Raw genomic sequence first — 14,827 nt, 5'->3', positions numbered from 1 at the left:
TTCCCTGGCCAGGGATTGAACTCATGCTGCAGTGGCTGCTGATAGCTTCATAGCGCTGCATCTTAAACCCTTGTGCCACCAGAGAGACCCCTGAGATGTGTTTTAGAAGGACCTTCTGGCAGTCAGAGTACGGAGGATGCATTGGAGATAGGAGCGTTAGAGGCCTGTTAAAGCAGCAGTTCTCAATGTTTGACATTGATAAAAGTTTCCCGATCCCAGAGACACAGGTTCCTAGGGGATTCTGGGAGCACCCAGGAATGTGCACATTTAACTGGTGGTCCAGCTGACTCAGATGCATCTAAGAGTTATTCAAGATAGGACATCATGGCTTTTAAAGGTCCAAATGAAACTTGTGTGATGCAAAAGTTCTGTATCTTGATGGTGATGGTAGTCACATGAATTGACATGTGATAAAATTGCATGGAACTAAATGGATATGCACGCATGCACACATGCTGAGTGTATGCAAAATGTAAAATCTGAAGGAAGTGGATACACTCAATGGCAATTTCCCTGTTGTGAGATGTTGCCATTGGGAAAGACCAAGTGAAGGGTATAAGGGCCTCTTGTATTATTTCTTAGAGCTGCTTGTATATCTATAATTATCTCAAAATAATTTTTTTTAAGTATAGGTGAGAGACCCAGGCCTGACCTTGAACCCTGAGGGATGAAGCCTGGACAGGGTGAAGAGGAGTCAAAGTGATTCAGAGATGGAAAAGGTACTCCTGATGCTGCCTCCTCAGCCCCCACCTCATTCAGGGCAACGGAAGTCAAGTGTGCTTGCGTTTGTGTGCATGGAAAGCGTAGAGAGAAAACATTTAAACACTGAATTGCATCTGCAGGGATTAAGTGCCTGAGGAATGAGATTTGTTTTATTAGCATGCTTTAAATCTTATTCTTTGTGCTGTGCAGTGCTCAGTTTTGACAAATGCAGAGAATCAGTCATCTGCCACCCAGGACCAGACAGAATAGTGCCATCATCCTAAATATTCTCCTGAGCACTGGCTTTGTAGTCAGCCACATCTCCCTCCAGCAACCGCTGATGATGAAATGAATTCTTAAGTGTATATTGAATTCCAAAAGGTAAAAATATAGGGCGAGACACTGAAAGCAGATGGCACACTAAGAAGAAGGGACTAGAGACTGTTTTTAGGAGTCACTAACCCAAAGCCAATGAGCACCATGCTTCAGCGTTGGGCTTGAATGCAGCAGGGGTCTGTAAATGTTGGGTGGGGGTGGTTGAAATATGAACCGTTCGATCTTGAGCACGTCACTGACTATCTCTAAGCCCCAGTTTCCTCATCTATAAAATGGGGCTAACCCAACTCAGGGTTTAGTCATTCAACAAACATTTTTGAGGTCCTACTATGTGCCTGGTGCTGACCTAGGTTCTGGAGATATGCCAGTGAACAAAATAGACAAGGATTCCTACCCCTGTGTTGCTTATATTTGAGGAAGGAGACAGACAAATATAAAGACAAGATGTTAAGTCCTATGAAAAAAAAAATGGAGCAGAGTTATGGAGCTGGGAGATGGTGGGGACTTGCTCTTCCAAACAGGGTGGTGGGGGCCAGTTGGGTGGTGTGAACAGCTAAGCCAATGTTGAAGGAGTGAGGGAGCTAATGTTGCAGCTGTGTGGCTAGGACTGCTTCAGACATAGGTGGGAATATGCCCCGCGGGCAACAGGAAGAGCCAGAGGCCAGCTTGCTGGGAGCAGGAGGAGGAGATCAGTCAGGTAGCAGCAGCCAGATAGCCCAGCATCTTGAAGGCCATGGAGCCTTTATTTCTAGTGAAACGGGAAGTCAGGGCAGAGGTTTCGAGCTGAGGAATTACATGATCTGATTTAGGTTGTTGTGATGGCATTAAATCATTGTATTAAATATTAAAATGAATATTAACTATTTAAAAGGGCCTGGCACAAAGCCTGGAGCATGGCCTGTGCATCTCCTGTCCGAAAGTCCATAATGGGGGCATTCATTGATGTGCCCGAAGGGATGTGGGTGCCAGGGGAAGGAGGGCACAGGCCCGTGTGAGTCGCTGGCGCCCTCTCCTGGAGGAGTTTGCACTGGTGGACCTGAAGCCCTCAGGTCCTGGCCTGGCCTCCACTCTGGGCAGCTGCCTGCAGGACACTCATCTGTCCCTCAGAATGGGCCCCACAGTGCTCTTCAGCCTGGCGCCAGGCTGGGTATGTGCTGCCTTGCAATCACAAGCTTATGGTGTCATGGAAAGAAATCTGGGCTCAGAGGCCAAGGAGCCTCGGACTCGGTCCTCCCCTGCCACATATAAGCTGTGTGACCTTGACACTTCACCCAACCTCTCTGGGCCGGGAGGCATTTCCTCAGAGTTTTAATGAGGCACCATGTGCCCAGCACAAGGTAAAAGCTCAGTAAATGTTCATTGAATCAACAAGTGAAGTGGGGGCCATCAACCTTAACGGTCAATATTTAATTTAGAGAAAAGTAAATAAATGTATTTTATTTTTAATATTAATATTTTATTTTATTTTTATTAAATAAATGTTGAATGTATTTTCATTCAACAAGTATTTAAATATTTAATAAGCACCTTCTGTGAACCAAACACTCTTCAGGGCACTGGGGATAAAACAGTGAATGAAACAAACAGAAACTTTGCCCTTAGGTAGCTGACATGTTAGGTGTATGCGTCCTGTACAAGCTGGTGGTGAGAGCAGGAACCAGGGGGAACGAGTATGTTGTCTTAGGGTGGATTGATGGGAAGAAAGTAACCCTTTAGCCCTCAGTTCCTGGCTTAGGCACATTTGCTTCCAGTACCCTCCCTGATCCACCTCCTTCAGGTGGGGTCTGGTGGTCCCATGGGAGTATCAACCCCTTCATTCTGGATGTTCAGAGTCTTGAAGGAGAAGATTCCAGAGAGTCCCAAAGAGCAGAGGGAGGTTTTGCCATGGAGGTGATGGGTTGTGCGTGACCACAGGAGACCCAGATCTTTTTGGTTTATTTTTGTCCATTCCCTGCGAGGACCACATCCATCTGTCTGCCCTAGATTTGTTGGGTCACCGTCCAGTTCCCCACGAGACAGGCAAAGCAGGGTGCACAGAACCAGAATTCCTAGTCCCAGAAGGCTCTGAGCAGGGACTGCTTCCCCACTGGGGGGCACTGGGTGGGGCTGAGTCTTCTCAGAGGACCGGTGCTGGCAGTCACAGGAGGCAGATGTATGCAGAGAGCAGGGCTTCTGACTCAGCTGTCTCTGGCCGGGAGGGGCCGCCATAAAGGTAGTGAGTTCTCTGACACAAGAGGCATTCAAGCAGAGCTTGATGACTGCTCGTCAAGGTTTTGGGGCAAGGCTGGAAGGGGCTTCTCCACTGTGGGGTTATCTCCTGGGGAACATTGGGGTCTCACTCTGAGAGTCTAAGATTCTCACACTCTGTCCATCTTAGCGACATGTCTGTATCTAAGCTTTTGTTGAGGATGGGGCTGCCTCTATGACCTTCCCTGGCCAGTGTCCCTTTATTCATTTTTTTTTTTTAAAGATTTGTTTATTTATTTATACAAGCACTGGGTACAGTCAGAAGCGCGGGAGGGTGAGAGAATTCACCAGAGCCAGAGCGGGGAGCAGAACAGGCAGAAGGACCGAAGTACACTGCTGAGGGGAGCAGCGGGCGGCAGGAGAGGTCTGCGCGCCATGTGGGACCCTCCTCCGGTGGCCGGGGAGCAGCCGGGGATTGAACCGGAGCTGCAGAAGCTGCAGGCAGCTTCGCAACCCAGCACTCAACCGCTGCGCCACCAGGGAGGCCCCCTGTCCCTTTATTCTTTATATGAGGGCGCATAACTCATTCAGAGCAAAGAGGAAGGAACTAGAATTACTCACAGACACAAACGCACAGACAAACATGCACATACGCACGCACATATCACCTCTTAGACACATGGGCCCAGCCTCCCCTTCCCCCACTGTGTCTCCCATAGAGACTAGTATAGACTCCAGGGCCCCCAATGGGCTTTAGGCTAAGAGTTCCTTACCCACCCCTCCTATGTCCCAGTGGGAAAGCCCTGGAAATGCTAATTCCAGTCTCAGAGTTCTACTGCAGGTTGTTTGGGGCCCACAGGTTTCATCCCACTGGAGCAACCAGAGAGAAGAAATGAGCCCCGGGGGGCCTGGGTAGGAGGGAGGACCTGGAGCGTAGGCCCAGATGCTCCATGGCAAAGGGGAAAATCTCCATGAAGAAGGGGGCCTTCTCAGAGGGAGGGACTACACACCTATGGGGAAGGGCCACATCAAGGAGGGGAGGAAGTCAAAGACAGCAGAAGGGCTTGTAGAAGTTTCTGGGGAAAGTCAGCTAGGAACGTCAGACAAGGGACCTTAAGTCTAAATCTCATTAGGTTTATTTCACCTACTGACTGGCTGAATGTGTCATGTTTGTGATCTCTACCTTCCCTGTCTCTAAAGGGTAATCCCTAAATCTGTGGGGAGTGGCTGGAAGGCCAAGGCCTGCACGTACTCATCAGGCTTCCTAAATCTTTGATCCCCCTGAAATGTATTTTCTGGAAGGAGTGTGAGAGAGAGAGCTTTCTCTCCCGGCCCGCCCCCACGCTGCCCAGTTACCCCCACGCTCTATATTGACTCATTAAGCTTTGGCCACAGACACTTTCAACATATCAGTGTGAATGTTTGATTTTTTTTTTTTTTTTTTGTATCCCACCCTCCCATTTTCCCAAATTCTCCCCAAATGTCCCTTTGGTGTTTTAATTGAGATGGCAGTGCACTGATGATAGATTAATGTAGGATGAAATGACATCTTTAGAGTAATGAGTCTTCTTATCCAAGAACAAGACAGAATTTTCCATTTCGCTTCACACTCTTCTTTTCCCTGAATTGACCCTTGTGTATAGCAGGTACTCTGGCAGGTTTAAGTGAGCTTCTTTGGGGATGGGGCTGGGGACCCCCACTTCAGAGCCAGCCTGTGGGCACCTGCAGTGTCCTTCCAGGAAGCAGTGGGAAGTGCCCCTGGGCCCTGATGATCTGAAGATGAGGTAGAGGGCCCAGGGTGCAGTCCCCGAACTGGGGTATAACAGGAGGTGTTTGTAGGTCCCCAACCATAGTGCCTGACCCATCCCCTCCCCCATACACCATATGCATATGGCAAGACTGGGAGGCTCTGGGAAGAAAGGGGTCACGGGCCCTGAGGGACAGTGTGGCTGGGCAGGAGGGCAGCACACAGTTCATCTAGGGGTGATCCTGGGGGCCCCCAGAGGACACCAGGCAGTGTTCTCACTTGTGCTTATCTTTTTATTGTTTCTGTCCAGAGCCCCTCCAGTGGGGGAGGGGCAGGCACGGGGAGGTGGGCACCCCTCCCACCTGCCAGAGACCGCCCTCTGCCTCTCTCCTCTCCTCTCCAGCATCTCATCCACCCTCTCTCCTTCTAAATTTCCTGCTCCCACATCTGGCACCTTCGGGATTCCCTCTTGCAGCCCCTGCTTTCTAAGCCCACCCTGGGAAAGTAAGGGACCATGGGATCAGTTTCAAGTCCCACCCTGGTCTCCACAGGGGGCTAGTCCCCCAGTTCCTTGCCCTTTCAGTCCCTGACCCGGGCTGGGGAGTGGGGAGGTCCAAGGGGCTTGATCCTGACCCTGTGGGTTCATGAAACCCTACTCTGAGGCCCTCTCCTAAGCCAGAGCCTGGGGTCCCGGAGGCGGGGCAGAGGGCAGGGTCAGCACTCTGCCTTGGCTCCATCCCGGCCCTGCCCAGCACACCTTGAGGGCAGCCAAGAGCCAGGCTCACTCATTTCCTAATATCCAGGACTCACACGACTGGGGTGTGCTCTGTGCCGGGCAGGGAAGTGCCGTGTCCCCAGTGGGGACCACGAAGGCATTCTGGTGAGCAGGGGTCAGAGGCTGTGAGGGGAACTCTGTGGCTGTGTGTGGTGCCCTGGGATGGAGGGAGGCTGGCTTCAGGAGGCAGTGAGGACAGGGGCAAGGACGGTCTCTGGTGGCAGAGGAGTCTCTGGCTTTAGAGCACCTCGTGTTGCTGCTGTGTGGCCTCACTGACAACCTGGGGAGGAAGAGAAACCAGTCCAGAGGGATGCTGACTGGAGACTGGGGCAGCCGCTCTGGACTGCTGCCTGACCCGGCGCGGCAGGGCCTCCTCCCCAGGCAAGGGCTTCAACCAGCCCCGCTGGGGGAAGGCAGGGGCTGGCAGTCTCCAGACGCACCCCATACCCCCAGCAAGGATAAGGGGCCAGGCAGACCACTCACCTCCCCGTCCCGGGTCTCGATGGTTTTGATCATCACTGTCTTCTTGGTATGGACCTCAGAACTCCTTTGCTCAGGGCTGGTCTCTGCAAAGGATCCGTCCACATGCTCAGCCTGACCAAGTCCGTCCCTGCTCTCGAGGGGCAGAGCCGGAAGACTCCCATCCCCTCAAGATGGGCCTGTTAACTTCTTCAGCAACTTCTTTATCCCCGCCCTTGAGCCCAGCACCAGCAGGGGACCATTCCAGAGCTGACACTGCCTGAGATGGCCAACAGTTGTGCTCCAGGGGCAGAGGGCAGAGACCCCGAGGCCCTAGCCGCCCACCACTCCCATCCCCCACACCTCTGGTTCCCACTCCACTCTTGCACTTCTGTTGAACCCCAAAGAATTTGTATCCTGCCAGTTAGAACCCCAAAGTCCAGTTCCAAGATACTCTGTAGAGGACCTCTAAGTGTCCTTTAGGGTACCTCTCAGTACCCCACAGCATTTAGGACTTGGGATGAGCCACTTGATGTCTTAACGAAAGAGAGCCAGGCAGGAGTCGGTCACTAATTCAGTGTCCTGGGGGCCGGTCTCTGCCCCTCTGAGCGTCAGTTTCCTCACCATGGAATGGTAACGACACTTGCCCTGTTGTGTCCACGGAACTATTGGTTTGAAAAAACACTCAAGTTTTAAAGGCAAGACTCACACTTGTGTCTGCATAATCTCCTAACTGAAAAGAGAGGCTCTGAATTTTACAGGGAGGGTCAACTGGAAGTCCTGGGGGTGACGAGTGTGGTGTTCATGAATCTCCTTAGCGAGCAAGCAGCCTGGGTCGAGCGTGTGGCTCGGTGCAGCACTGCGTGTATTTTTTTCTGATGGAAATGAACATCGAAGACATAAAAGGTTTGATCTAGGAAAGGCAGAGCTGCCAAGGACTCCGACTCGCTTTCCTAATGTATCATTATGGTGTGTTTTTCTACTCTCTGGGGTTGGAAAGCCACCCGATCTGCATATTACTAATGTCAGTATGGCAAAATGCCCTAGGACCTCGTTCTTTTCATTGTTTGGCTTTGCTGAGGTTTGGCTTCATTTTTTTTTTTTTTTTAGCGTGCATCCAACATTTTGCTCCAGCAAACTGGAGGTGTTCAACAAGCAGCTGTGAGCAGGGGGATTGGCAACCTGCCACACAGACCATGGGTGGTGGGGGGAAGGAAGGAAGGCCTGGGCATGTGGTTCTAGATGCCCCCACTCCAGGCCCCAAGGATGCCCCTGGTACCTTTGGGGTTGGTTTGTCAGAAAACAGAAGCTGTTTGCTGATGCTCAATACTCTAACAAGGTAGAGAGGACATGTTAATACCATGAAATAAAATCAAAAGCTCCCTCAGTTTAGGTAAACTCCCCATCTCCTGCAGCAGCCTCCTTTGTCTTCCCTGAACCCAGACCTGTCACCACAGTTCCATCCTCTGCTTCTGGCTGGCCTTAGACAGTGCCATGCTGGACACCTAGCCCCTTCCTAGCCCCTTCCGCCTGATCCTCCACCAGCTAATGCACTCACCTCGGAAGTTGAGGGAAGAGTAGGTCTGGATAGGCATGCTGATCCTGAAAGGGAAGAGACAAAGTCCCCTAGTGGTTAGGACACTCGATCTCTCCGTGCGATGGCCCTGGTCTTCTCTACACACCGTCCTCAGTGGTCTCAGTCCAGTGGACCCCACACTCCCACTGCTGCCCTGCTCAGGGCATGAGGTCAAAGGCCAACTCCAGGCATCCCAGGCCCTGTCCCTTCTAGAAAGATCACCAATTCCATCTCTGATCTACTGAGGGACAACAGGACCCCCAGTCCGATTGCACTTTCCAGTTCACCAGACTTTACTTCTTGCTCCTGGCGCTGCAGTATCAGTAATCCCTGTGGGTGACATCCATTGCGTGGGCCCACCCTCCAGCAGGCAGGGAACCTCCCGCCCACCATATGAGGGCAAGTTCCAGGAGCTGCCAGTCCCACTTATCCCCAGAGCTGGGAAAATTCAACACAACTTTAGCTGCCTTAAAAGGTCAGTCTATGTAGATGTTATTCTATAAAACCTGGTCTCTATAAAATCTAGACTATAGCTAAACAAGTCGGCTGATATTTTTTAACTTCAGTTAGTATCATTTTCATGAGTATCAATGGGTAGCATCTTTTTGAGTAATTGCTCTACTTTTGGTTGAGGTTTAGTTTACATACAGTGAACCCCAAAGCTCTTTAGTGCACCATCCCATCCAGTGAGTTTTGATCAACATATACATTCATGTAACGACCAGTCCGTCCAAGCCAACTTACAGAACATCCTCATCACCCCAGAAGGTTCCCTCTCATTCCCTTCCAGCGGTTTGTTGTTTTCTGGGTCTAGAAGTGAGTTGCTCTGAGCACGTCATTCCGTCTCTTTTTCTCCTAGCACATGTGTACATGTGTATATGTGTACATCCATGTGCATGTGTTTGTGCACACATGCACCCTCAGTACACAGGCCCCTGTATCCTCTCTCTCAACCTCTGTGTCCAGGTCTCTCTGGTCTGTTTGTCTCTATCTGCTCCTCCCTTTCCTTCCTGATCATTCCCCACTCTGCGCTCATCTCTCCCTTGACTGGCAGTAATATTTTATTACTGGTTGCTGAATATGGTTTTATGCTGCTGGTTCTTAATTCTGAAGGTGGATGAGGGAATACTTATAGTTCTCTTTTTATAAAAGCTATTAATTAAATCATTTTTTACCCAGGTGGCTTTGGTTAATTCTCTGCAATTAGTGGAGCGGTAACCTCTTGTCTAAAACTGCTTCCAGATGTAGCTCAGGTGATCCCCTGATCCTCCAGGGCAGGAACACCCTCTTTCCCCTGCCCCCCAGCACCCCAGTTCCACCCCGACCCTCACCGGCTCTCCTCGCCCTCCAGCAGTTTCCTGTAAGTGGCAATCTCCACGTCCAGGGCCATCTTGACGTTGAGCAGGTCCTGGTACTCGCGGAGGTGACGGGCCATCTCATCCTTGAGGTGACGGATTTCCTCCTCCAGGCGTGTGATACTGTCCTGGTAGCCGCTGGCCTCACTAGCAAAGCGGTCCTCCATCTCCCGCATCTGCCTCATCAGGGAATCATTCTGCAGGGGAGGGGTGCCCAGGTCAAGGACAGGCTGGGGGTGGGGAATCACACCAGGGTGGAGAGAGGCACACCCTCCGGGCAGGGGGCAACTCCAGATGGCCAGGAGCAGGAGTGGACTCTTCCCAGACATGAAACCCTGCACTCAGCTAAAGTCTATGTGGAAACTCATGGAACAGAACTGGTCAAAGGGAGCATAGGTATGCGCCCCTCAGTCCTGGACACGAGCCCCGTGATTCCTCAGAGTCCAACTGGGAATCCATGTTTTTGCGCCCGTGGACGATTTGAGGAGACAGAGACCCAGAAAGGGCATGGAATGGCCCCAGGGTGGGAAAACGAGGCTGTCTGGGTGACGTGGGGGGACTCACAGTGCCCTTGAGGGCGTCGATCTCGCAGGTGTAGGACTGGATCTGATGCCGGTACTCCATCATCTCCTGCTTGGCCTGGCGCAGCGCGTCGTTGTTCTTGTTGGCTGCCTGGGTCAGGTCGGACACCTAAGGACAGAGAGAGGGGTCCTGAGACTGGGAGGCCACAGGACACAGGCAGGAGTGGGCACAGGGGCTGGAGACCCAAGCTCACCCTTCTCCCCACAGATGGAGCCACAGAAAGCACCCCAAACCAGGATTGCGTGGGCCAGAAAGGCCAGAGTCCCTGGACCAGGCTGCCCACCTTGGATTTGTACCACTCCTCAGCTTCCGAGATGTTCTTAGCCGCGATGGTCTCGTACTGAGCCCGGATGTCCCTGAGGGCAGCGGTGAGGTCTGGCTTGGACATGTCCATCTCCACCTGGACCTGCTGTTCCTGAAGCTGGGACTGCAATTCTCGGATTTCCTGCAAGATGAAGCGATTCAGCTTCAGTCTCCCACCAGGCCCTGCACAGCACCTCTCACCCCCATTCCTAGAGCCTGGGCACCACCCCCACAGTCTCAACAGCTTTCACCAGGACCTAGCACCCCAGGAGAGTGGCAGAGGGCATACCTCCTCGTGAACTTTCTTAAGGAACGCGATTTCCTCATTGAGAGATTCGATTCTGCGTTCCAGGTCAATGCGTGCTAGAGTGGCTGCATCCACGTCCTGGGAGAGGTCAAGCGAGAGGGACAGGGTCACCAATCACCCAAGCAGGGCAGAGGGAGTCCAGGGGCCACACGGGAGGGGGGTGGCAGTGCAGAAGGGATACAGCTGTTGGAGGATCAGAGAGGGCTCACCGCTCGGAAGGCAGCCAAATTGTTCTCTGCTTCTTCTCTTAACTGAATTTCCTCTTGCAGCCTGGCCATGACAGACAGACAGAAGGACAGACATTAGTGGAGATAAAACCGTCAGTGGAGATGACTAGCTAGGGTCTGACCAGGGAATGGGCTCGGGACTCAGAGCGGAGGCCTGGCCCACTGGGTAGAGACAGGCCCCGCCCGGGGAGGGGACAGGAAGTGACCCAAGCTCTGCCCCGGAGACACACCCTGGAAGTCGATGTCCCCAACAGATTGTGACCTCCCTGGGGTTAGAAACCAAGTGACTGCTTCCCTGCCCCAGCCCGGCTGATGTAGGGGTTCAATTAATGTTTGTGACCTGGGTGGCAGGACCCGACTCTGCTCACTTGGGCTGCAAGCTTTCAGAGGGCTGCACCCACCCCACTTTCTCCTTTCTTCTAACTTCTCCGTCCCCTTATGCACAGACTCAGCCAGGCCCAGGGACCCAGAGGCCCTCTCTACTCTGTCCCCAGGTCTTCATCACAGATGAGGTGAGAGCTCCCGCCTGGACAACCCCCCACTCCCACCCGCGATCTCCTATCAACCTCCCTCTCCCTCTGACGGCACTGGGGCCTCCATGTTACATCTGCCTGTCTGATCTCAACATCACCCCTTCATGGGCATTACTCTGGCATCTTCCATGCTTTTTAAGCTTGGTCTCTCCCATTTCCACCAATAAAGCTCCCATTGTCCCCAAGAAAACTCCTCCTTTGCAGAGTGAGGGCACAGGGAAAGAGAGATCTGGAGTCCCTCTCCCTGGGTGGGCAAAGGTAGACGCCCTGTCCCTGCATGGGGCAGGAGAGGGTCCCAGGAGCTCTGGAGAAAGGAGAAGGTGGTCAGCTGCCAGCCGGCCCTAGGCCTGGGCCTCGCCTCCCACAGGCAGCCCGTGGGGAAGGGGTCCGGGCGCGCGGGGCCTCACTTGGCCTTGAGGCGCTGCAGGTCGTCGATGAGGTTGTCGCGCTCGAGGTCCACGCGGGCGCGCTGGTTGGTGAGCACCTCCACCTGGCGCCGCAGCTCGCGCAGCTCCTCCTCGTAGATCTCGGCCACTCGGGTGGGCTCCCTGCCCTTGAGCCGGTTCACCTCAGCGGCCAGCACGGCGTTCTGCTGCTCCAGGAAGCGCACCTTCTCGATGTAGTTGGCGAAGCGGTCGTTGAGCTCCTGCAGCTCCGCCTTCTCGTTGGTGCGTGTGGTCAGGAACTCCTGGTTCACGGCGTCGGCCAGCGAGAAGTCCAGCAGCTCCCCTGCGCCGTAGGAGGGCGCGCGGGCCGACCCCAGCCGGCTGGAGCGCAGGGAGCCCAGGCCGCCCGCCCCGCCCGACGTGCGCGACACCTGGTACACGCGGGATGTCATGGAGCTGGAGGAGCCCTTGGAGCCGAAGCCCGCGCGCGGGAACACCGGGGAGCTCAGGGGGGAGCCAAGCGAGAAGCTGGGGCCGCCGCCGAAGGTGCGGCGGTAGGAGGACACGCGCTGGCTGGACGAGTAGGCCTGGCTCATGGCGGCGGCGCGGCGAGGCTGGGCGGGCTCGGGCGAGGCTGGACGGTCGGTCGGCGCCGGCTGGAGAGCGGTGAGTGGAGGGTGGACGGCCCCCAGCCGGCTGCACTATTTGTATCCCTCCTGACATCACCCCCCGCCGCCCCTCCCCTGACAGCTGCAGGATCCCGCTGTCCTGCCAGGAAAGGGCGGCGCTGGCCTTGGGGGCGGGGAGGCCAGCTACCCCCCAGCCCCGGCGGGAGGCCTGCGCCCCTCAGCTGGCGGGTGGGGGGCCCCGGGAGGGGTGTGGAAGAGGCCGGTGGACTAGGAGCCAGCAGTGGGGCAGACTGGCCCGCTGCTTCACTCGGGTGCCGAGCAGGACCGGGGATCCTCAGGCAGGCCCCTCTGGGGAGAGGGAGAAGGGAGAGGATCCATTTAGGTTGAAGGTCTCCCTTCTGCTCCAAGCAGAGATTTGGGGCCATTTTCTGAAAGGACAAGGCCTGTTCCCAGAAAGGCCACACATCTACGTTTTCTTTTTTTCTGAAGAGTGTGTAGAAGCGGCAGCAGTTGTGAGGGCTCAGGCAAAGACCTAGACTTGGAGGAGAAGGCTCTCCAGGCAGGTAGGGAGGCTGGGATACCCTGGGCGTGGGGAGCAACCCTGGCCAGAGCTTGCTCAGTTATGTCCACTGTGACTGGGCTCCAGCCCTGAGCCTCAGTTTCCCTCTGAACTAGGCTAGGCCCTCCCAGCCGCCATTGGTGAGGGCGGGGCCTCCATTTTATAAACAAGTGTGATTACCAGAAAGGGTCTGGTGTGCTTTCAGTTTCCAGTTCCTGTGTACACTTTCACCCCTGCCCTACCAACTTTCCCTGGCTTCTGCCACCCTGTGTACATCCCCCACCCCCTCTCTGATTCATCCCCCTACTCACACCACCCACGCCCACACACAGGGGTTTGTGTTTTGTCAGGAGCCTCATGTCAACTAACCGTATCACCGGCAGCAGCAGCTGCCAGCCTCAAATACCAGAGCCGGTATTTATAGAGGAGAATGCTTCAGTTCAAGAAACAGGCACTCAGGAGAGGAGTTCTGGGGGGTGGGGGCCGGGTACCTGAAAAGGCATAGGTGTCAGATGGTAGAGGCAGGCTTGGGGTGGTAAACCCCAATCACTTCCAACCCCCCCCTATACCCAACCCTCCAGCTTGGATGAAGTAAGCATGGAGCCCCAAAGAGGGCCTGCCCATCCTGTCACAGCCCCCCTCCTTAGCACAAGGCACTGAGAATATCCCCACTTCTCCAGGAACACTGGCTGTCTCCCTACACCTCCATCTGGCACTCCACAGGCATCTCCTAGGCCTGACCCTTTTGGAATGCAAACCTTGGAAACAGAGCTCTGGTCCTCCTTTGACTCTGTCATCATCAGCAGAAGCAATTGCTAGCAGGCAAGCCCTTCACTTCTCTGTGTCCTCAGCTATAAAGTAGAAATGGTCAGCCTTGCCGTGTCTACCCTGTGAGGGTTTGAAGTAACAATACACTAATAATAATAATAATAATAATAATAATAATATCTTACATGTACTGAGTACCTACTGTGTGCCACTCTGCTGAGCACTCCACACCATTGCACCCCAATTCTCCAACACCCCCCCCAGGTAGGAACTAGTATGATTCCCATTTCATAGCTCAGGAAACTGAGGCAGTCTGACATCAGAGCCTGTGCTTTTCGTCCAGGGTGAGTGTGACCTGTAAAGGGCTTTGTTGCTGCTGTCTTTCTGAAGCCCTATGACATTAACTGTCTAATTTTTATCCAAGAGACAAGCTTATGAGGTGGGTGGGGAGTTCCAGATATTCTTATCCAGGCTTCAAGTCAGTGCAAGCTGTTGTGCTCTGGTTATTTTTATGTCTCATCTCCCAAACTAGATTATATGCTCCTGGAGAATCTCGGAGACCGTGTGGATTCTTAACACATCCCAGGCAGCACCATCTTTGTCATTCAAAATGGCCTGGAAGCTTTATTTCTCATCTCCTTAATCTGCTAACAAATGGTGTATTCTGGCAGTGGGTATGCACACACGCACACACACACACACACATACACACTACAGAGAGCCCACTGTTATTCAGATCCCAGCCACGCATGGAACTGCAGTGATTGGGTCTGACCTCAGCGGGACCAGTCATAGACCTTCCCTGGAATTGATAGTTGGAACTGGTATTGCTAAACAGCAACCTGTGACAACTATGTCTCCTGCTTGCTGGGGAGGTCTTTCTGGAGTAGGAGGGGGAGGGAGGTCAGCAAGCGAGGAGGAGCCGAGACCCCTGGAAAGGAGGAGACTGTCAGGCAGGAAGTCCTAAGTTCTAGGCCCCAGACCTGGTTCCTTCAGCTCTTCCCTTGATTTTTGAAAGCACCTCATTGCCTTCCTGGCTTCAGTGCTGATGAACTTTTCCCTTTTTTGCTCAAGGCATTTAGTGTCAGTTTCTGTCACTTGTTGCCAAAACAATCCTGACTAACCTGATATAGGGGACTGTGCAACCATTTCCATGATGCTGGCGAGGACAAGACATTTTGGGGACTCCTCTCTCCAACAGTCTCTGGGCCACATAAGGAAAGAGGTCAGCCCATGGCTTCAATTTTTTTTTGTAAAATGAGGCAGAAAACAAATAATTGATGCTATCTATTGTCTAGTAAAAACCAACATCTACCAGACTTGGCACTGGACCACTTGGGGCTGTTTCCAAAACTTAGTTCTACCCTTGAGGATTTGCTACCATGGAACACAGCAA

The 14,827-nt window shown here is 53.4% G+C and overlaps 1 protein-coding gene across 6 annotated transcripts; it reads right to left on the bottom strand.

Annotated features, from left to right (window-relative positions):
* Nucleotides 1-5,966: 5,966 nt before the first annotated feature.
* On the bottom strand, nucleotides 5,967-12,071 carry DES (desmin; the record flags this gene model as incomplete). 6 transcript variants are annotated; one of them, XM_084243655.1, is made up of 9 exons in its annotated part: nucleotides 5,967-6,027; nucleotides 6,231-6,313; nucleotides 7,765-7,808; nucleotides 9,114-9,334; nucleotides 9,702-9,827; nucleotides 10,003-10,164; nucleotides 10,312-10,407; nucleotides 10,539-10,599; nucleotides 11,497-12,071. In XM_084243655.1, 9 exons carry the CDS (start codon nucleotides 12,069-12,071, stop codon nucleotides 5,986-5,988), a joined length of 1,410 nt encoding a protein of 469 aa, XP_084099781.1. In that variant the 3' UTR covers nucleotides 5,967-5,985. The 6 variants fall into 6 exon arrangements, with proteins under 6 accessions (XP_084099781.1, XP_084099783.1, XP_084099784.1 ...); XM_084243657.1 differs by having other exon boundaries at nucleotides 9,114-9,313; XM_084243658.1 differs by having other exon boundaries at nucleotides 9,114-9,265.
* Nucleotides 12,072-14,827: the final 2,756 nt, after the last annotated feature.

This window comes from Talpa europaea (genome assembly GCF_964194135.1).
Source record: "Talpa europaea genome assembly, chromosome: 1".
In the NCBI taxonomy this organism is placed as follows: Eukaryota; Metazoa; Chordata; class Mammalia; order Eulipotyphla; family Talpidae; genus Talpa; species Talpa europaea.
Note: the sequence above shows the minus strand (reverse complement) of the source record. Positions and strands in the feature narration are given on the sequence as shown.